Genomic DNA, 22,544 nt, shown 5'->3' on the forward strand with positions numbered 1-22,544 from the left:
AAACCCAGTAGGGCCAATAGAAGCCCAGTAGAAACCATCACAGAAATTCCAATGGTTTCCATTAAAATGCCATTATAACCCATTAGCTTTTTCCAGTAAAACCATTACAAAATTCATTTTTTGTAGTGTGTTTTGGGCATTTTTCCAATAGGATTTAACATCCCACCAATATAATCCATCACATACCAGTAGACACCATTATAGTTTCCATTAAAACCAATACAATTCCCATTATAACCATTAAAACCATTACATTTTCTATTGTGTTTTGGGCAGGGTTCTATTGTTTTTGTTCAGCAGGGAAGGCCCGTTCACACCAAGAACGATAACTATAAAGATCATTATAACGATAAATATGCCTCCACACCAGCAGATGTTAATTTTCTGTTTATTTATAAGCACACGCTTAAGTTTAATGCTGCAGCTCTTTGAAATGCTGTTGTTGTTGTTGTTGTTGTTGTTTTTTATCATTCATCAGCTGGAGAAAAAAACGTTCTGAAAATGACTCCAACCATACCGTTCCTCTGTGTGTTATTGTTGTGGTGTGGACGTCTCTATTCTCAAATTAGAATTATTATTAAAACTTTATAGTTATTGTTACAGTTGTCATCCTTGGTGTGAACAGGCCTTGGTAATAAAATGGCACTATAATATTCCACCTATCTGTGCATGTGATTCCAGAGATGCAGTAGTCTATTTTCCCTCCTTTTTATTTTGTCTACCTCAACTCAAATCCCTCCATAATCTTATCAGCAATGGTGCCACTATGATGTCATGCATCCGCCAAAACAGGACACACAGTGAGTTGGATGCTCATGGAAAGAATGAAAATGCCAGTGGACTTATACCTTGACATATGAGCTGGTCCCTCACCACACATTTTACAGCAGTTCTTATTTATTTCAAGTACATGGTCATATGAGATGTGATTTGAAGTGAGAGCTGGGCAAAAATCAATCATGATACAATCATGCAGTGCTAGTCCATAAAATGAACCTGGGAGACCAGAGCAGCATATCTGGACACAATAATTAGGTCAGTTGTCAGAATACAAACCGATCCCAAAAGCATTCGACTGAAATGAGTCCAAAAAGAGTTTTTTTTGTTGTTGTTTTTTTTAAGAGAGAAGCTCTTGAATACTGTGACTTGGAGAAGCTGCAAGGTCTTGGAGAAACCTCATCCTCCATTTTGAGTCTGTAATGAGTCTGTATGAAATTGATGAGAGCGTGAAACATGTTGTGAAGGCAGTCGAGCCACATAAGGTGTGCGACTAATTGGCCAGAGAGGATGTGAGGAGTGAGGCTGAATGGCTGACTGATGATTTTATTAACTCTCTGCAGCTGGGCCCAGTCCTGAGGTGTAGGAGGACTGCCCAAGAGGCCTCACACAGTCTCCTGGGAAACTAACGCTAAGCGCACTGCTGAGACGAGACCCCCTATTCTTCCAGTGTGGGAGAGGGGGGAAATAGGGGGAGGAGCTGATTTTATTTTGCTTCAGTTCTCTGGTATGGCACATTTGGAGCAATGGAGCAGAGATTTTGCAGTAGAGTTTTGCATTTGCGTTTGCATTTAGTGTCCTGTTTCTTGTCAGATAATGATTGATTTAAGTTATTCTGATATTATTATTTACAAATGCAAATGTATCTTGTAAACAAATGTATCAATGTAAACAAAAATGACTTGTTTTTTTATTTTTATATAGATTTTTTTGTGGGATAGAAATGATTGTAATAAGGTCTCATTGTTAAGCTGAAATTCTTTAATCCCTTTTTTGCCATAAATAGTTAGTCGGCAGAGCTGGTAGATTACTTACAAATTGTAATCCATTCCTGATTCCAGATTACATGACAAAAATTGTAGTCAGTAACGTAATCCGTCACATTACACATTTTATGTAATATAATCCGATTACTTTTAGATTACTTTTGATTTAACTCGTTTATCACATTGATTTAAATAGCATTATCTTGTACCATGATGAAGTAAAAAATGCAAAGAGTAAGAAAATTTGTTCCATTCATTGTAATTTACAACATGAAGTGCATTAAACATTATATTACATCGAGGTTTCCCAAACTAGGGTTCATAAAGGAACTGCAGAGGGGTTGTGAGTTTAATGAAAAGCTGACAATTAATTAAATCATAAAAAAAATTAAATGAAAATAAATCATTATAAAACAAACTGTGTTGCAGTTTCTCCCATTTATAAGTATAGAAGAGAACCGTCTTTGCATTTCAATAGTCTTTGTTTTAAATAAAACACTTACTAAAAAAAGATGAAATATTTTTATTTACCTGCATGCAATGTGATCAATAATCAACATCAAAGAAACTGTGAACATGCAAATGTGATACTTAATTATTGAAATATTATTTTAAAATCTAAGGGGTACTTAAAGCAAATGTATTTGGCGAATAAGGTTTAGATGACAAAAAGTTTGGAATGCCTGCATTACATGTAACTAAGAAATAATGTGAATATGTGCATTTTAATTAGTTATAATTAATAATACATGGTTAAAAATCCTACAGAGTAATAATTCAAATAAAAATGAATGTGTTCATCAGTAGCCTAGTTGATGCAATGTTGAAACCCTTCTTAAACCTGAAATGATTTTCGTAAATGCAGTGTTCAAATGCTGTCGCCACCTGACTAATGACTGATCTTTGTGTGAATGTCCACAAAACTGGACTATATATACATATATAATATGTATATAATCGGTAGGCTAATTTACTCTGATTACAAGTACTTAATTTTTGGAATCTGATTACGTAATCCAGATTACATGTAATCAGTTATTACCCAGCTCTGTTAGTTGGTTACTTTTTTTAATTTATTTTTTTAAACATTATTATTATTAATATTTGAATTCAAATGTTTTGTCTGCCAGTGTGGTGTAGAGAACATGTATGGCATCACAAGAAACCCATAAAAGAGAAAATCCCTTTAGACCGTCATGACTGTCATTACATTTTTAAAAAACATTACATATTTTGATTATTTTATGAAAAGCGTTTTGTTCAGGTCAAATTGAGTAACTCCACAAAAACGCCATGATATTCATAAATAAAAATAAATGATATTTGTAACAATATTGTTTACCTTGAACATGTTTGAATGTTTTTTAAATTAATAAGCAATTAATAAATTAATAACTAATAAATATTAATAAATAAAAAAAGTTTTCATGTATTTAAAAAAAAAAATTCATTCATTATTCATGTATAAATTCATTATTCATGTATTTAAAAAAAAAAAAAAAAAAGATTTTTAAACACTTCCACTGTTGATCATATCAAACATCCTTATTTGTGACCCTGGACCACAAAACAGTAATAAGGGTCAATTTTTTTGTCCCTTATACATCATCTGAAAGCTGAATAAATAAGCTTTTAGCAAGACATGAAACCATTGATGTTTGTTAGGATATAGGACAATATTTGGCCGAGATACAACTATTTGAGAATCTGGAATCTGAGGGTGCAAAGAAATCAAAATATTGAGAAAATCGCCTTTAAAGTTGTCCAAATTAAGTTCTTTGCAATGCATATTACATATTTGACATATTTACAGTAGGAAATTTACTAAATATCTTCATGGAACATGATCTTTACTTAATATCCTAATGATTTTTGGCATAAAAGAAAAATTGATAATTAATTGGCTATTGCTGTAAACATACCCGTGCTACTTATGACTGGTTTTGTGGTCCAGGGTCACATTTGTCAAAACAACAAACCAAATTTTCTGGCATTTATTACAAAAACTAAGCACCTGAAACAAAAAGCATTTACATATAAGACTACTGTATATTCATTAAATTAGCTCTTGCATTTTGCCATTTTTATAATACGGGGATATGAGTAGCCTATGTTTTCATTCTGAGTGCTCTATCTTCCTAATAAAGCTAAACCGTGATCAACAAAAATGCTGCAGAAAACACAGAATAACCCTAGACCAGGATCACTCATGGTCGCCCTGTGATTCAAGGATGATGCAGGTTCACTCAAGCGATGACGCGCTGACATGTTCTCACTGGAGGCGTGCTGCGCCATGTGCTGCTGGAAACATACCTAGACACAAAGGAGCGCATGGTCCAAAAGCAGCCCCACCCCAGACAAATAAACAAAGACCCTAAGCACGCTTGTCTAACATGGGTCCACATAAGACATTTGCTCCGTTAAGAACATCTCAGTTTCTAAAAGTGCAGATAACGTCCAGCGTGATGGAGCGGTCGATGCACACGCACAAAGAGAGGAGCGAATTAACCCTTGCGCTCGTGAACGGAACTCCCTTACAATCTGTCGCGTCTCCACATCTCTTTTGTTACACATTACGGGTTGATGACTGGAAATAAGCGGGGGTTAAGATGCTTTCCGCGTGTTTGTGTTAAAAAGTGGACCGCCTCCTTCCTCATTTCTGTCCCCTCCCTCAAGATACCCCCTTCCCAGTAGCCTTTTGTGTTCACGGTGCCCTACACAGTCACTGCATTCCTGTTTCGTTTACTATCCGCTCATCCGAGAGCTCTGTATTCCAGATCTCCATGAGAAAGTGGCCCGATTGCGAGGAAATTACTCACATCTACTTCTGGGACTTTGCTACGCTGAGGAAATATAAGTGGAGTGTCCAGCTCCATTCATACTTTTATCCGTTCACTTACCTTCAGCGGACAGGGGGGAAGTGAACACAAAGATATTTTGTACAAGCGTGAAATGGATTAAGTCGCATTGAGGAAAGCTGGAGCACCACAGACGAACCAAGCGACGGCGAAGGGGTCGGAGGGAGTCGATGAATTTCCAACATCAACGAGAAAGAGGTGAGATAGCGGTGTCTGTCTGATGGTGACCGAGCCTGTTCCTGGGAGCCCTTAAAAAGCAGATATGCAGAAACCTGGCGTGTAGAATCAAGATTTCGTGCCGGGTGTGTATGTCTATTTTCTGAAATGCACATTAAATATAAAAAAGTTCATTTTTAGCATTAGGCTGGGTGTTTCTGTACGACATCCCAGAATAATTCATGACACCATTTCAGGAGAGAGAGGTGTATGTGAGATGGTAACTGACCACGGGGACATTTTGAAATGCCAAATCTGCAAGAGAGAGAGAAAAAGAAGAGAAAATATAAATATTCAACTTTAAGCTGGGCTTTCATATATGCTATATGCGCTATAAAACCAAAAAAAAAAAAAACCCAAAGATTCAAATTGCCCCGTGAAATCGCGTGTGCTCTATTCAGCACAGATGACCCTCTTCATCCTCCTGCAATGTTACATCTCGGCTGTAGCCATGTGTCAGAGCAGTTTCAGTACCATGTAGTGGACAGCGGCGCAGCTGGTACAGTAGATCAGTGTTTCAAGGGTGGGATGTGTGTGTGTGTGGGGGGTCTTGAACCTCCCCCTCCCCCACAGAGAGTCAAAACAAAAATAGATGGGGGTCCCTAAAAACTATCTATTATTTTTCATTAATAATATGCATATTATTTTTTACAAATAGTATAAATAAACACATTTCATCAGAATTTGTATACGTTTCTGTCACCAAAAAGTCAGATAAAAGTAAGTCAAAGCTAAAAACGTAAAAGAGCGCGCTAAATAGAAGCTCAGGAACAGAAGTTGTGTTCACCCAACAAGTAACCATAGCAACAGTATGTAGCTCAAGTTAGACAACCAAGCATAAAGGTCCATAGCACCATCACACCAAGGACGATAACTGTAAAGTCTTTTCATAATTTTTTAATAATCTAGTTCTATGAGAATAGTGAGTCTATAATGAAAACAACATGGAACAATATCGTTAGCAAATGAACGATAAGAACTGCCTGCAGGATTATTGAAACAAAAAATAAATATAACAAACACATATTTTTGAATCTAGGCCTATACATAACAAAAACATTAAACACAATTTAAATTTGCAATAAGAAAAAATATCCACATTTTATCCACATAAGACACAATGTTGTTTCCACAACAACAACAAAAAGTTATTCAGTATTTTATTTTTTATTCAGTAAAATATTCAGTATTTTAATTAAAATGCAATTTTCTGTTTTAAAAAAAATGATAGATGATAGATTTAAGTGGATTCCCAAGGTAAAAACAGCTACATTGCTTTCATACTTTGAGAAATGAAAAAATGTGGGTTTTCAAAGCAGTATTTTGCTTAAATTACACAACCCGCTAATGTATCTGTAATTCACTTCCTTCACTTCACTGCAGACATTTTACATTATCTTAGAGTCTGCAGACTTTCTGTCAAGTTCTTTTCAAACATCTTTTTCCAGTGTTGATTAAGGAACACTGGAAAGGACGGATCACTTAAATGAGTTGAAAAATCTCTCATTTTCTCTACATTTAGTACGTATTTATTCAGTACCAGATTCCCACCAGCTCTGACATATTGCTGAAGAGACTCACAGACCGACTTGATTGCTGCTTTATTGCTAAGCTCCTTTTATTTGCCAGCCAATAGACTCCTTGACAGCACAGACTTGAGTCTGTTCATTCCCGACCCTCTCCTTATCCCCCTCTCTCTTCAGAGACAAACAAAGTTGCGCAGGATAAATAGTCCCCTCTCCCCTGAAAAGAGCCTTCTTTGTTTGTGCAGTGTGAGGCGTGGAAGCCGATACGGCCACCATGTGTCACCCAACATTCATTAGCTGTCCGCCTGGAGAGAGATGAGGCTATTCAGTCTATTGCATGCTAAGTCAATACTGAATTCCACAAGGTAACTCCAGTAAGGGAAGCTTAGTCACTAATCGGTTATGTGGGCATATGCAGAACCGAACATTTACAGTGCTAATAGTCACAGAACTGGTTTTAATCTGATACTAGGCAGCAGTATTGAATCCTGATATTGACTGGCTAAGCAGTCTACCTCATCAGATACCACCACAATGCTGTAATATCATCTAAAACCGTTAATCTCAACATTTCTGGTTGGACTGCAGTTATGTGTCATAAAGCTATGTTTTTGAACCCCTTGAAAGCGGTACCATTAGACATTACAGAACATCCTGAACGGATGATATTTTGTGGTGTCATGGAACAAAAAGTAGTTTTGTGGCTAAATATAGAGGTCTTTTTTTATTTTTAGCCCCCAAAGACCAGTGCATTTCATTACATGGGTGAGGATATGGTTGGTGAGCCTTTTATCACAACATGCCTTGTTTTCCAATTGATTATCATTACTGAAAGAAACCTATATCACATAAAAAAGAAATCAGTTTTCCAAACATAAAATGCATTTTTTCATTTTAAGGCCAATAAAGAAATGTATACATTATACTTGTTTGTTATACTCTGTCATTTAACGTACATAGTGATGAGACAGATATAAAATGAGTAACTTTAACCCTAATGATGCTTTAATGGGTGTATTCATTGTAGACTCCCTGTGTCTGCCTTAGTGTCCACCCATCTGCATCAGAAGCACAGAATATTTGCATGCTTAGCAAAACAAATTACAAACATGCCAAGTGATCCATTTACTAGGCTGATTTGAGCACTTAGATATTCCAAGACCATTTGAAGTTGAGCCAAATAAAAGTTGCAGGATATTTAATACCACAAGCATAGGCACAGATGTTTTTTATCTTTCAACAGATCTTAGTCAGAGTAGCGTTGTTTAACAACATACCAAAAGTGATTTAAGACCTTTATAAGACATTGTTTTCATCCGTGTTAAATTCAATATGGCGTCTAACCTGCTTAAGGTCTATAACATGTACAGTATCTAGTAAATATCCTGTGTTTGATCTTATTCTGTTCTCACTTTCAGATTTTACTCGGCCAAATGCCAAAATGATGTCTCCAAAAGACAAGCCCAAGAAGAAGCCTCCCAAAGACAGCATGACCCTGCTGCCATGTTTCTACTTTGTAGAGGTATGCTGTCAACATGTTTCAGTTGTTTTGGTGGTGCTTTAACGATCTCTGCAAGGCTTCATCATCTTGCCTTCATCTATAGCACGACGTGTTACGCACCACTGCCTTATCTTATAAAGACCGTCATCTGCATAGAATGCCACTTACATGTCGCTTTGAGTTATAATACAATGACATGATGAAATATATGAACCTGTAAAATGAATTGTGATTTTATCTGTGTAATAAATGACATGACATGACGTGCAAATGTCACAGAACTGATATTTAACACAGATGCCATTTATTTGAATCATAAGCGGGATACGGGAATGCTCAACTTCTTATCCTATGTAGGTGAGGTACATGTTTTAACCAGGGTTAAGAGGTTTTAACAGGATTTCAGTAAAGGATTATTTGGGCTTAAACTGCTTTATTCCTATTCAATGAGAGAATATTGATGTAAACATCAAAGAAAATGGTTGAAACATGAAACGCCAACCGCTAGACCTATTTTTTTAATGTTTACATAGATATTTATACACTTGAGTCACACTGAAAATGTCTGAATATCATTACACTTTTCTGAATGTCATTAAATTGGATTTAAAAAAATAAAAGTAAAACAAAGTGGCATCTGCAAACAAAGCTTTCCTCAGAACTAACTTTTTTGCAATTAATAGAAATATCTAGTCTCATGTTTTAGTGGTTGTATAAAGTCAGTTCCTCTAGATATTTACTACAGGTGTTGTTAAACACATTACTATGAACATTAATGTTTGATATTCTAAAATAGTTCAAATACATTTTTTCTTTTTGAAAGAAAGTAATAGAAAGTTTGAAGAATGAGTTTTTTTTTTCTTTACAATATGCAAAAAGTGTTTATACTTTTTTCTCAAACAAATGCTATATTTTGTTATTTCAAGCCAAGGCATTCATGCATTTTTTAAGCTTGGCTTAAGTGTTCAAATATTTTTGGGACCACTGTATGCCTAATACTGTTTGCATGAATAATTCATGAAGGTATCCATGCAGTAAATGTTGACTGATTCCTCCCTGCATAATCCTCTCCTGTGCCACCTTTCCCATAACCCAACAATTCTTCTTCTTTTTCTTCCCTTTTAGCTGCCAATAGTGGCATCCTCCATGATCTCTCTTTACTTCTTGGAGCTGACAGACGTATTACAGCCAGCCAAAGTTGGGTTCCGTTGCCATGACCGCACACTGAGCATGCCCTATGTGGAAACGGGAGACGAGCTCATCCCTCTGCTCATGCTGCTCAGCCTGGCCTTTGCTGGCCCTGCAGCGTCTGTGAGTGTTCATACTCTATTCATAAACGGCCTAACCTATTTATCTCACTGTTGCTACTGTGAATATTACACAAAATCCTGTTACTCTATTCATTGATGCAATGTGGACAGTAACAGCATGGCCAGTGAATTGCATGGTCAAGGACCGAGTTTTAACATCTTGTATAAAGCATAATTAAACACTTGACAGATTGGATTTCTGTAATGTTGCTTCAGGCAGCTCTCATTCTTCTGTGCATTTTTGGCTTAGATCATGCTGGGTGAAGCCTTGATGTACTGCATGCAGTCCAAACTGAAGATTCACCCTGGTTCAGAAGGCAGTATAAATGCAGGAGGCTGCAACTTCAACTCCTTCTTACGCAGAACAGTGCGCTTTGTGGGTATGTTAAAAGATACCTCAGGTGTAGGAATGGGAAACTTTACAATTAAATGATATTTGGGGTCAGACATATGTTTTTAAAGAGGTCTCTTATGCTCACCAAAGCTGTATTTATTTGATTTTTATAGTATTTTATTTTATTTTCAGCAGTCATTAAGCCAGTCTTCAGTGTCACATGATCCTTCAGAAATCAGTCTAATGTCCTGATTTTTCTTATTATTATCAATGTTGAAAACAGTTCCACAATATTTTTGTGGAAACTATGAGACATTTTTTTTTTAGATAATAAATAATAAAATTAATAGAAAGTTTGAAAGAACAGTGTTTATTTAAAATAGAAGTGCCCATAGAGTGTCCATGTCTTTAATTTAAAAAAAAAAAAATCTTACTGATCCCAAACTTTTGACTGGTAGTGTAATAATATGAAATTATGCTCATTACTATTTTCACATTTTTTTACAGTCACATTGGTCACACTTTATTTTAAGGTCTCGTTATTAACAAACCATTAACTAACAACTTTTGCCTAAAAAACTACTAATTTGCTGCTTATTAACAGTAAGGTAGTTGTTAAGTTTTGGTATTAGATAGGATTAGGGATGTAGAATATGGTCATGTAGAATAAATGCTTTATACGTACTAATAAACAGCCAATATGTTATTAATAGGCATGCTAATAAGCAACTAGTTAATAGTGAGAATTGGTCCTTACTAAAGTGTACACGAAAAAGCTTTAAATGGTACTCGAGGAGAACTATTTGACGGTCCACTAGATCTCTTATTCTTAGTTTTAATACTCAGGAGTTGGGACCTCTTCTGACTTCTGACATTCATTATTTATACACTGACAGCATTCAGACATTTTTACAGGTTTTTTCTACTTTGGTAGAAGCATATGGTCGAGTGTTGTTGGCTACGTAAGACTCAAAAACAAGTCTGGCCCTGTTCACACGGTTCCGCACTGACAGTTTCTCATCCCCACACAGGTGTTCATGTGTTTGGGCTGTGCGCTACTGCATTGGTGACTGACGTTATCCAGCTGGCCACTGGCTATCATGCTCCCTTCTTCCTAACCGTGTGCAAACCCAACTACACACTGCCGGGTGTGGCCTGCGATAAAAACCCCTACATAACCCAGGACATCTGCTCAGGCCGGGACCAGTATGCCATCCTGTCAGCAAGGTGAATGCACACAAACAACACTATGCCTTCTCACATATGCCAGGGTAAATTCATTTTGTTTTTGTGTTTAGGGTGTTACCTGATTTGCATATTATATTTGCATATACGTGCTAAAACACAAAGTGTTGTTTATTTGTATGCAATCCACACACACACAATTTGCCCCTGTAGTGTTGCATATCCAATGTGTGGACTAAACAGGATGAAAAATAGATATTATTTGTGTTTATTTCAAGTTTTTTAGTTTCTATCCCATTGCAGCATTTCCTTACAAGGATTACAAATGGATTTTATCCTTTTTTCTCCCCAAATCCTTGTCAGGCAGCACATAGAACGAGGAGGCTATGGAACAGATATGAAATTGTGTTTTGCTCTCTGAAGCGTAGTACTTTCCTCCTGCATCTCTTCCTTGGCTCATTTACATTTCTTCCTCACATGCTAAAACTCTTGGCTGCGCTCTGTGATAATTCATGTGATGTGTTACTGAAGTCGCTGTCACTTTTTCCTCTTTTTTGTCTGTCTCTGTGTTATCAGGAAAACTTTCCCCTCCCAGCACGCTACTCTGTCTGGCTTCGCAGCCGTCTACATCTCGGTAAGCATTTCTCTTTACTTTTCTCAGGGAACTTTGATTTTAAAATAATCTGATGCAAAATACATGTCATTTAAAAAAAAAAAACGTGCCACTGTGATCACTGAGCAAGCACTGTTATTAGAAGGATCCAGCACCAGCACTGAACCTTGTCAACTGATTGACCTCTGCTGATTTCCTAATAAGTGTAGAGTATATAGGCCACAGCCAGCTTGGAGTCTCAAAGCTGTAGAGCCTGAGATGCTCATTAGTCTTCATTTGTTAGCTATGCCTCGTTGAACTCAATGTGGGATTCCAACTGTTAATGAAGTCATTCTCTCTGGACAGTTAAGAGAGAAAGTCAAGCTGCTTTAACTACATTTGGAGTATTTTAGGTAATTATAATTGGTATTAGTGTTATCCTGTAGAATCTAATTGGCGGACCTTAAAAAAAGCATACAAACCAGTTATTGTAAAAAAAAAAAAAAAAAATGAAACAGAGGTAACTGACTCAAGTAAAGTGGACTAGGAATTGCATGTCTTTCCCCATGGAATTATCTATGTCTCAAATATCAACCTTAATAATTTAAGTAAAATTAAGTAGCTACTACTTAAGTAAAATTAGGTAGCAGGGCTAAATTTTTACATTTAACTCTTAGATTCTGTGATTATCAAATATCATAAAATATCATATTCTAGTATATGGAATGGAAGGGAAATTATGCCTGGACAAAGTAATTGAACAAGCCTGATAAAATAAAAAATAAAACACAACAATAATCAAAAAGCTAGAACAATTTTTTTTTAAACTTTTATTTAAAAATCTCCTTATAAATTCCCATGCTTTAAGCATGCATAAAAAATTAGTATACCCCAACCCCCAACCCCAAGCCTCATTTTGATGTACTACTATTTAAAATCTTCAAAGAAGACTCCAAAGAAGTCTAAAGGAAAACTTTACGGGTTAAAAGTGAAACATCAACTTAAAGGAATAGTTCACCCAAAAAAGAAAATTCTGTCATTAATTACTCACCCTCATGTCGTTCCAAACCTGTAAGACCTTCGTTCATCTTCGGAACACAAATTAAGATATTTTTTATGAAATCCGGGAGCTTTATGACCTTGAATAGAGAAGAAATTGTTGATCATTAGTCATTATTTTTGTTTTCTTTGTGGACAAAAAGTATTCTCGTAACTTCATAAAATTACGGTTGAACCACTGATGTCACCTGGACTGTTTTAACAATGTCCTTACTACCTTTCTGGGCCTTGAACATGGTAGTTGCGTTGCTGTCTATGCAGGGTCAGAAAGCTCTCAGATTTCATCAAAAAAACTTAATTTGTGTTCCAAAGATGAACAAAGGTCTTACAGGTTTGGAACGACGTTGGGGTGAACTATCCCTTTAATTAAAACAAACAAGTATAGCAAAAATCTGCATTTTAATTGGAAAAAGAAAAAGTTTCATTTGAGACAGCGTTTAGAGGTCATTTCATATTTATGAGGTGATGCTTATGTTTCTCTACTCAGATGTACTTCAATGCCACCATATCAGAGAGTACCAAGCTGCTGAAGCCTATGCTGGTGTTTGCATTTGCCATAGCAGCAGCCCTGGCTAGTTTGACCCAAATCACCCAGTATCGGAGCCACCCGATTGACGTCTACGTGGGCTTTGTGATAGGGGCTGGCATCGCTGTTTATCTTGTGAGTATTTGTTTTTAGTTTGCCTCTCCAACTTTTGCTTTGGCAGCTTGAATTTTGGGTTAGCAGAGGATATCAAGACTTATTTATCTTCCTCTTTTCACTGTTTTATAATCTGCCGACTGCAAGCTCTATATTTAGGATTTCTTTTCTAATAGAGGAAGAGAAATCCTCCAGGATTCATCAGGAACAATTTCACAGCTCCTTTTCACTCTCTCCATGTCATCTCTTTGCTTCGTCTCTTTCCTCTGATATGCTGTTGTGTTATAATATCTCTAACCAGTCAAGTGGGTTAAAACAATTTCTAAAAATGTAATTTACGTTACAATAGTAAATAGGTAAAAGAAAAAAGTCAACAGACAAAAAGTAAAAGTAATAAAACACACTCTGTAGCACTGAATAACAATAAGTGTTTCATTTTTACAGTAAAAATACAATAAAATACAAAATAAACTAAAACATTTTCATGGCTCCAAAAATGACCCTGTCAGTGGAAAATCTTCCCAGATTTGTAGAAGCTATAGCAGCTTTATAGCAGCAAAGAGAGAACCAACTCTCTATTATTAATGGCCAATGTTATAATATGAACTGTTAAATAAGTATATTTGAGCATATTTGGTGTATGTGCAATCCAATGAATTTGTCTTCATGAGGTAAAAAATGTCTCATGAACTCTCGTTACTGTTTCTCACACTCCAGGCACTATATGCAGTGGGGAACTTTAGGTCCAATGAAGAGTCCTACCCCAGGCCCCTGAAGAAGCCCCCTCCTCCACAAAAAGATCCTCTAAGAGAACTGACACAGCGTGGTCATGACTCGGTGTACCAAAAGGCCCATGCTTCTGAGAGCAACGATGAGCTATCGGCCCCACCACATGTTGCTGGCCTGAACCGTAAGGTGCGTCGGGAGAAGGCCTCAATGGGCAGCCTAAAGAGGGCTAGTGCAGATGTTGAGCTCCTGGCTCCTCGCAGCCCAATGGGGAAGGAGACCATGGTGACCTTCAGTAACACACTGCCCCGTGCTAACACCAATGCAATGGAGGAGCCTGCTCAGCGTCACATGACCTTCCATGTGCCGATGGACTCTCAGCGTTCTAAACAGCTGGTGTCCGAATGGAAGCAGAAATCAATGGAGATGCGCAGTCTCAGCTTGAGGGACGAGGAAGAGGAGGAAGGAGCAACTGCAGAAGGACTTGACGGAGTTGAAGGAGAAGATTCAGACGATCTGGGCATGCCGTCCTCCCTTTATCCTACCGTGCAAGCCAATAGGGGAGCAACGGCAACAGCAGGAGGTGCCAGGGCGATGATGCCTCAGAGGCCCGGTGCCCCACAGTTGGTTCATATCCCAGAGGAAGCCACCAGACCACCACCAGTGTCACCTAAAAGCGCCACCACACGGGCTAAATGGCTGTCCATGACGGAGAAAGGAGGTGCCACGCCAGAACCTCCACGATTGCCCAACCAGCCACGGGTTATGCAGGTCATTGCAATGTCTAAGCAACATGGTCCAGGTAGCATCAGCACACCAAAGTCCTCCGAGACCGCCTCTTCCTGTGCCACCTCCAGCACTGGCTCAGAGTCTCCATACTACCGCATCCCATCGGAGCAAGACAGAAGCAGCATTGTCACGGTAGACGCTCACGCTCCTCATCACCCAGTGGTCCGTCTTTCTTCAGGCAATGGGAACACATGGGATTGGAGGAGCACCTCCAATGGCAGCACCGAAGTCCACGAGACCAGCCGGACACTCCCCAGGCAGGAATGCGTCCGTGATTATCGTCCCATGAAAACAGACTCCCTCTGCTCCTCTACCAGTGATCCTGATCCAGGGATCCTTCCTCCGCCACCTCATCCTGACCTGCTCCTCGACAGCAGTCTAAGTCGAGATTCCTCACTTCACCGTAAGTCCTCGATCTCAGCTAAAGACTGGGAGCCTGGGCAGCCTCACCCGGAGCCGGACCACTTCTTTAAGAACTTGCAAACAAACAGGCCATTTAAAGACTGAAGATGTTACTGTAGGCAAAGCAGGGACGCTACAAACTTATTTTGGGAGGAACCCATTGTGAATAATTGTGTTTTCAGTGGATGGCGAGAGAAGACAGCCTTTTTGGTTATCTCACATGGAGCATCTGGGGTGGATTAGTGCAGTAAAGCACCAGAAGGATCACACAGACTTGAGGAGGCTGTTGAGTGTACATGCACAATCTGTGAGGAAAGATGACCCACAAACCTCAAAAAAGGAAATACAAAATCAAGTTGTAATTAATACATTATGGGTTTCTGTTTTTTGCAGAAAACATTGCCCCTTTCAAGAAGCTAAGTTCTCGTGAGTAAAGACATAACCAACCATATTTACATTTGAGGTTTCATTCATACACAAAGACTTACATTGTGTTGTACAAGAAGTCATCATGTTTTAGTTCTTTAATGATTCAGACTCATTGGGGACAGTTTTATGCTGGGAATATGGACAGGTAAGCAGTCTCATGACTTTGCTGTGTATGGAACCGGTTTTAAGTAGGCCTAGTTACGTTCTCCTTTTTATACTAAAATATGAAGTACTCTTGCTTGTTTGTACGTGTTGCATGTGTGTTTATTTATGTGTCTTGACTTTGGATGGACTGTTATATATCAGCAGGGATGGTCTCTTTCATTTTGCTGCCCAATGTTAAGGTTTTTGTAACAAAGTTTGAAAAATAAAATTGTAATAATATTATCTGCTTTTAATCAGTGAATCTAGTGAATTCTGATTGACGTTTTATGTCAAAATCCTTGATTTTCTCAGACATTTTGAAAAACAAGTGATTGTGTTCACTGCTTTTCTTCTACACTTTCATAAATTTACTGTATTTTCAGACAGTTTTGATAAATGGACTATCACACAGAGTATTACATCTTTATTGATTCATTTTCATTTTTCAGAACATCAACAAAAAAAACTACAGCTAATAACAGGGCATGCATTAATATATTTTACATTATAGATATTTTTTAGGGGAAAACATACAGTAATTCATGTGTGTGAGCTTATCAATACTACATCCACAGTATACGCCAGTATTTCTTCGAAAATTTGGTGTGAGATTTAAAACAAAACACACGCACAACAGCATATTTCATATCATAAATTAGATAAATCACTTAGTTTTAAAGATGCTACATGCAGTTTGCAGTGATATGCATTGCTCTTCCAAGACAGGCATGATAAATTGTGTGCTTTAGGTTGTAAGAGAGTTATCTCTTCTGATTTATAAATCACTACTGCGTGGGTCAGTATCGCCCATCTTTAATGAATTTGTCAAAAAGACACCCAACATAATTCATGTGATTTTCATCTTTAAAAATTAATAAACCAGAGCTGCTGAAGACACAAATATCCTAAGAGAGGCCTACCGTGTGGCTATTTAAGGAAAGGACTGTGTTTATTAAAACAGTTGGAGAGAATATGGCGTGACATGCCTTTTGTAAAAACAGTGATCGAATCATATACTTATTTCAGAATAGTGCATTAAACATTCAGTGCCCTGGGCCAAGTCAGACTGTGACTCAATATTGCAGCTCTACAAGAAGAGTGAATGTTCCCTTAGTGGGTCATAAAAAGATCTGCAGCCTAGGCTTCTGTGGAAGTGACTCGTATGTGCCACTCCTACAGCACAGACTTGACCTCCTTGAGGTGATTCCACATTACAAGAAGCAAAAAGAAGAAACATACAGAGATTGAGCTTTTGACAGCAATGGGGCAAAATATTTCGGACTAGCATGATTTGTAAGATGATATCAAGGCTGTTGAGTTTGCCAATATCATGTGATTGAGAAGACATACAGTATCTTCCGCTTGACAAGTTCATACTCATTTTATCAATCAAGACCAAAACTGTCCTGCAGGACACAATGTTTGGAAGTTCTGGGCTAGAGATCAATGTTATAGTATCATTAAGGGGTTTAGACCAAGGAGACTTGGCTTTGAATTATGGATACTCTAATATTAACAGTATGTACATGATTACGAAAGAAGAAGTGTATTCTACAGCTAATGTCATCATTAAATTAAATACGCATGCTTATTAATGGTTGTGATGGTTGTTAAACGGCAATTAGTAACACTTTACAATAAGCTGTAATTAGTTTGTTAATGCATTAGGTACTGTGAACCAACAATTAACATTTTTTTACAGTATTTAATAGTCTAATGTTGATTTATAAATTCGTGTTTATGAATTCATAATATATGTATAAGGTTTAAAAATGAGGTTTAACCAAGATTAAAAATCTAATGTTAATGTTTGTAACCGTATTGTTAAATGTTACACTGTTATTGTATGTCATTTTGGAAAATGATGTCCCAAACTAACCAGATAAATTCTGTGCCAGTGATGTTTTACACCCCTTCCAAGACTCTGGGCAACACAACAGTTGTCCATCACCACGGTTAAATAATTCATTATGCCACAACATACCTCAATGACACAGTGTCTTAGATAGAGCACCTCTGTTGTAGCAAATCAGCTCAAAAGGGAAATGTATATAAATAATTAAAATTAATTATGATTAATTACATCTATTTATATCAGTTGCCACTAGTAACTGTAGCAGAATTAAATTGCCATCAACTAATCTGTTCGTCCAGCAAACATTCAGTGTAAATTCATATCAACTCGAAGAAAGGCTATTTTCGTGGCCACAGAAAATACTTTCCTAAGTATTAATGCATTAGAGCATGTAGCAAGGGTCAAAATCGTAAAGGGACATTAATTTGCAAGGCAGAACCAGAAACTCATGTAATTTGTGCACAAAACTTTTATTAACTAAACGCTAAAACACATAACTAATCTAAACAAACAAATGAATAAACATACACTCACGCGTACATATCCAGAGCCATATCACCCTGCAGCCCAAGACCGGTTGCCCATGGAAGCTAAGCAGGGCTGAGCCTGGTCAGTACCTGGATGGGAGACCTCCTGGGAAAACTAGGTAGCTGTTGGTAGAGGTGTTAGTGAGACCAGCAGGGGGTGCTCACCCTGTGGTCTGTGTGGGTCCTAATGCCCCAGTATAGTGATGGGGACACTATACTGTCAAAAGAGCACCGTCTTTCGGATGAGACGTTAAAACCGAGGTCCTGACTCTCTGTGGTCACTAAAAATCCCATGACACTCATCGTAAAGAGTAGGGGTGTAACCCTGGTGTCCTGGCCAAATTCCCGCCACTGGCCCTTGTCAATCATGGCCTCCTAATAATCCCCATCCACTTGATTGGCTCTATCTCTCTCTACTCTCCACCTGTAGCTGGTGTGTGGTGAGCGCACTGGCGCTGTTGTCCTGTGGCTGCCGTCGCATCATCCAAGTGGATGCTGCACATTGGTGGTGGTTGAGGAGAGACCCCCACATGATTGTAAAGTGCTTTGGGTGTATAGCAATACACAATAAAAGCGCTATATAAATGCTTCATTCCTTCCTTCCTTCCTTCCTACATACAAAGGGGAGCTAAAGTGGATGAATGAAGCCATTAGAGAAACCAGAGAATGCAGTGATGGAAAGAGTCAGTTAACCACCTGAGTAAAACCATCATTGCCGTTTATAATGGGACCTATAGCTTATAACCTCTGTTTTGTTTAGTTAAATGTACACTCTAAAAAACGTTGGGTTATTTACTGTACCCAATATCTGGGTTAAACATGTTGGGTTGCTTTGTTGGGTTATTCCTATGTTTATTGGGTTATTTCAACAACAACGCAACCAGTTGGGTTAAAATTTAAATTCCAACGGTCGATTGGTGCAACTGCGACAGATGATACAGTGGTAAATTAATATGTGTGCGTAATGTTTTTCATTACAAAGTGTCTTCATGCCCTGACACAATAATATTTCTGTTTTCCTACGAGTTTGTTTACATCTCCTCTGTTGACTGAAACTTTAATTAGTTTTTTCTGCACTCTTGACTAACGACACGAGCGCTTGTAGCAGATCGATTTCAAACGTATAAAAAACGTTTTCCTTACTTTTTCTGTTCGTCTCGACAATTTTGGGGATTTTTTTTTTTTTACATAACTTACATTTCCGATATTAGGCAGAAGCGCTCACCTTGAAGACCAGCGGAGCCTCTTTCGTGGTGTCGTGTCCACTCTGAGTGAAGGTATGTCGCCATTTTATTCAAATGTAATGTCCTTTCTCCAGGAAACTACAGTGTAAAGTTAAAACACTACGAAACACGCAGAAATTAAGCATTTTATTCTCTCTAAGTTGCTGGTTACCAGAGCAATCGTGTAGTGATTATTTTCACCAACAGAGGGCGCTGCGAGCTACACTGATTACACGCGCCGCTTCTTCAGCCACGAAGAACTGAACATGGAAGAGAGTGGGGCATTGTTATCATCAATTATCAAAAGATACCGTTATCGGTTTCAAGGTATAGTCACATACAAACTGTTAATGTTAAATTAAATTAATACTGATTTTGTGTACTATATTAGGGTCTGAACAGGATGCTGGATTTTATAAAATTTTTACTATACCACTTGGATGAAAGTGCACTCTGATGTGGATAAATGAAAATACAACTAAATAATTGGACATGCAACTATTACATTTTCTATTACATGTAATTACATTTTATGCTCAAAAAGAAGCTTAAATGCAAAATAATAAGGCTAATTAAAGGTGAATTTCCAAAAACAAACATAATCACATTTGAAAAGTTAAAAAAGTTTGTATTATATATGCACTGCATGTAACAGTTTGTGAAAATGAAAATATGATTGTACACTAGAACTTGTTTAACATATTTGTTAAGTAGTTTATATTTGTTTTATTTATCATGTTCTCATATTTATTTTTGTAATGTGTTTGTGTGAAGTCATAACCTTGTAATAATGTAGTACTGTTTTAATCTGTTTGCTATTTGGAATGATTTATGTTTAATATTTTTCATAGTGTGATTTTTGGTGTACTGTATTAAAACCAGTTAGTTAATTAGAATAATATATGGAACCCACAAAACCATAAAAAAATGCATGTCTCTGTTTTTCAATTGATAGATAATAACAAGTGAGATTTTAATTATATTTTCAACACTGAAGTAGGAAATGTAGTCATCTTATGTTAATGTTTGATTTTAACTGTTCCATTTCTTTGTTAATTTTAGATTACTCTGGACTAAGGTATATTATACCCACATGTCAGGGATAGATAGACTTTGAGCTCTAAAGGGCATGGAGAGATGAAGAGAGCCTTGGTTGGATCTTCTGGATGTTTCTTCTGGTGAGAAAATCCTGCTCTGTATTTCATGCCAAATTGTAATATTTTACATTATGTACTGACAAGCACACCAACACACACTTAAAGGGTTATTTCACCCAAAAATAAAACTTTTGTTCTCATTTATTCGTCCTCGTGTTATTCCACATCTCTATGAGTTTCATTTTTCTGCTGAATACAAAATATATTTTACTTTCATAGTATTAATAAAAACACATTCTACAAAGTCTTTTGTGTTCAACAGAAGACAGAAACTCATACAGGTTTGGAACAACTTCAGGTTGAGTAAATAATGACAAAAGTATTCCTTTGAGCAATTGCACACAAACAAGAGTACTGTGAAGGTGTTTTACATAGCTGAGTTAAAGGAGAAGTTCACTTGCAGAATGATCTCTACATGATCCCAGCCAAGGAATAAGGGTCTTGTCTAGCGAAATGATCAGTCATTTTCTTAAAACAATAAACATTTATATACTTTTTAACCACAAATTCTCGTCTTGAACTAGCTCAACCTCACACATTACATAATCACACATGCATGACATTGGTGGAAGTACCGACCCAGTGTTTACAAAGTGAACGTGCAAAGAAAATCAAATGCCCTTTACAAAAAAGGTAAAACAACAATGTTGGACGATTTTGAAGTTGGAGGAGAAAATTAGATGGAGTTCTTCGCCTACCCTAACTTTTTGAACCGAGTACACACATGAAGAACTAACCACACGTGACCTTTTTCAGCATGATTACGTAATGCATGAAGACATACATGCGCATCACAGAGCTAGTGTAAGATGAGCATTTGTGGTTAAAAAGTAGATAAATGTTTTTTTTTTTTTTAAGAAAAATTATTCTTATTGTTCAGCTGGGATTGTGTAGAGCCCTTTGAAGCTGCATTCAAACTGCAATTTGGACCTTCAACCTGTTGGCCACCATAGAAGTCCACTATATGGAGAAAAATCCAGGATTGTTTTCCTCAATAAACGTAATTTCTTTGTACTTAATTTGTATTCTGGAAGTGGACTTCTCCTTTAAGGCTGCTTGTGCCAGCTCAAAATTCTCTTTATAGATGCAATGCAGCATAAAAGGTAAACTAAATTCCAGCTCTGACCCGTTTCATAATCTGAGTATGCACTTGTAATTCTGTAAAGGCATTTATGCCCTGAGAGCCATTTAAACAGTATTGTAAAGACACATAAATGCCACTTTCAGAAGTGCTTTTGTGCCATCTTTATAGTGTGAATTTGGCATTAGACTCTAGATCATGTATGAGGCCACAGATAACCACAGCCTGCTGATATAGAGTCTAACAACACGATTACGAGTGATATAGCTTTTACATAACTTAAATTTCATTCAGTATGTCATTGATACACTCACATTACCACCCACTAGTTTAACAATGTAACATGCAGAAAGAGTTCAAAATTCACACACCTGTCTACAATGATACAAACACAACTCTTGTAACACGGCTAATCAAATTGATATATAACAGACATTAATCCATTATTACAACAGTAAGAAATCAAATGAAAAACTGCTACCATGGCTTAGAAAAGCCCCCTTCCCCCATTCTTGTTTGGAGATTAATCCATTGTTTTTCTGTTTAAGTTGGTCTTGGAGATTGCATTAAAGTTGCAGTAAAACCCTGCCAGATATCCTCCTTCATTGCCATACAAAGTGGGTAAGTGCATCATTTATGACAAAACATTTTTGGGTATTATTTGATCCGATGTATGTGTGCATATTTACCATTTTAAATTTCTGTTTAAAGGTCGGAACAAATTTCATTCTGTATTTGGAGGAGGAGGAGCAACCAAGGCAATTCCCTCATAATCAAGCCTTCATTATTGTGGGAGAAATGGCACTGAAGCAAGGCCGTCTTTTTTACAAGCAGTTGATACATGCTTTAAATTATTTTACATTTTGAACATTGAGTATACCAAACCTGTTGCAACTGTAATTGCATTGTCTGTACTAGCTTTGTTCTGTTTGTTTGTTTGTGAATTTATATTTATCTTGTAAACTGAAACAATTGCATATAACCTAATGTGATAAGGAAATAATAACATAATTTCAACCAGTCATTTAATTTAATAGAAGTATTTGCAACTTTTAATGTAATGGAAATAAAGCATTTTCCATATATTTGTATGCTGTACATTATTATTTATTTACATAGCAATAGTAATGATGATGATGATAATAATAATAATAATAATACCAGGATGGTTAAAGCATTTTAAAACATTTTGGCCAAATAACCCAACAAATTAGTTATTTTATAACC

General features: G+C 37.0%; 1 protein-coding gene and 1 long non-coding RNA gene across 2 annotated transcripts; both read left to right on the forward strand.

Annotated features, from left to right (window-relative positions):
* Positions 1-4,050: 4,050 nt before the first annotated feature.
* On the forward strand, positions 4,051-17,062 carry plppr3a (phospholipid phosphatase related 3a). Its single transcript, XM_058752442.1, has 8 exons — positions 4,051-4,819; positions 7,782-7,885; positions 8,990-9,175; positions 9,425-9,554; positions 10,540-10,735; positions 11,270-11,327; positions 12,832-13,005; positions 13,702-17,062. The coding sequence occupies exons 1-8, from the start codon at positions 4,792-4,794 to the stop codon at positions 15,004-15,006; spliced, it is 2,181 nt and encodes a 726-aa protein (XP_058608425.1). The 5' UTR covers positions 4,051-4,791; the 3' UTR covers positions 15,007-17,062.
* A 1,621-nt stretch (positions 17,063-18,683) lies between these two features.
* LOC131531032 (uncharacterized) lies at positions 18,684-22,329 on the forward strand. Its single transcript, XR_009268557.1, has 4 exons — positions 18,684-19,406; positions 20,142-20,257; positions 21,866-21,938; positions 22,029-22,329. It is a non-coding gene; the product is annotated as an uncharacterized LOC131531032 (long non-coding RNA).
* Positions 22,330-22,544: the final 215 nt, after the last annotated feature.

This window comes from Onychostoma macrolepis, chromosome 02, assembly GCF_012432095.1.
Source record: "Onychostoma macrolepis isolate SWU-2019 chromosome 02, ASM1243209v1, whole genome shotgun sequence".
NCBI lineage: Eukaryota > Metazoa > Chordata > Actinopteri > Cypriniformes > Cyprinidae > Onychostoma > Onychostoma macrolepis.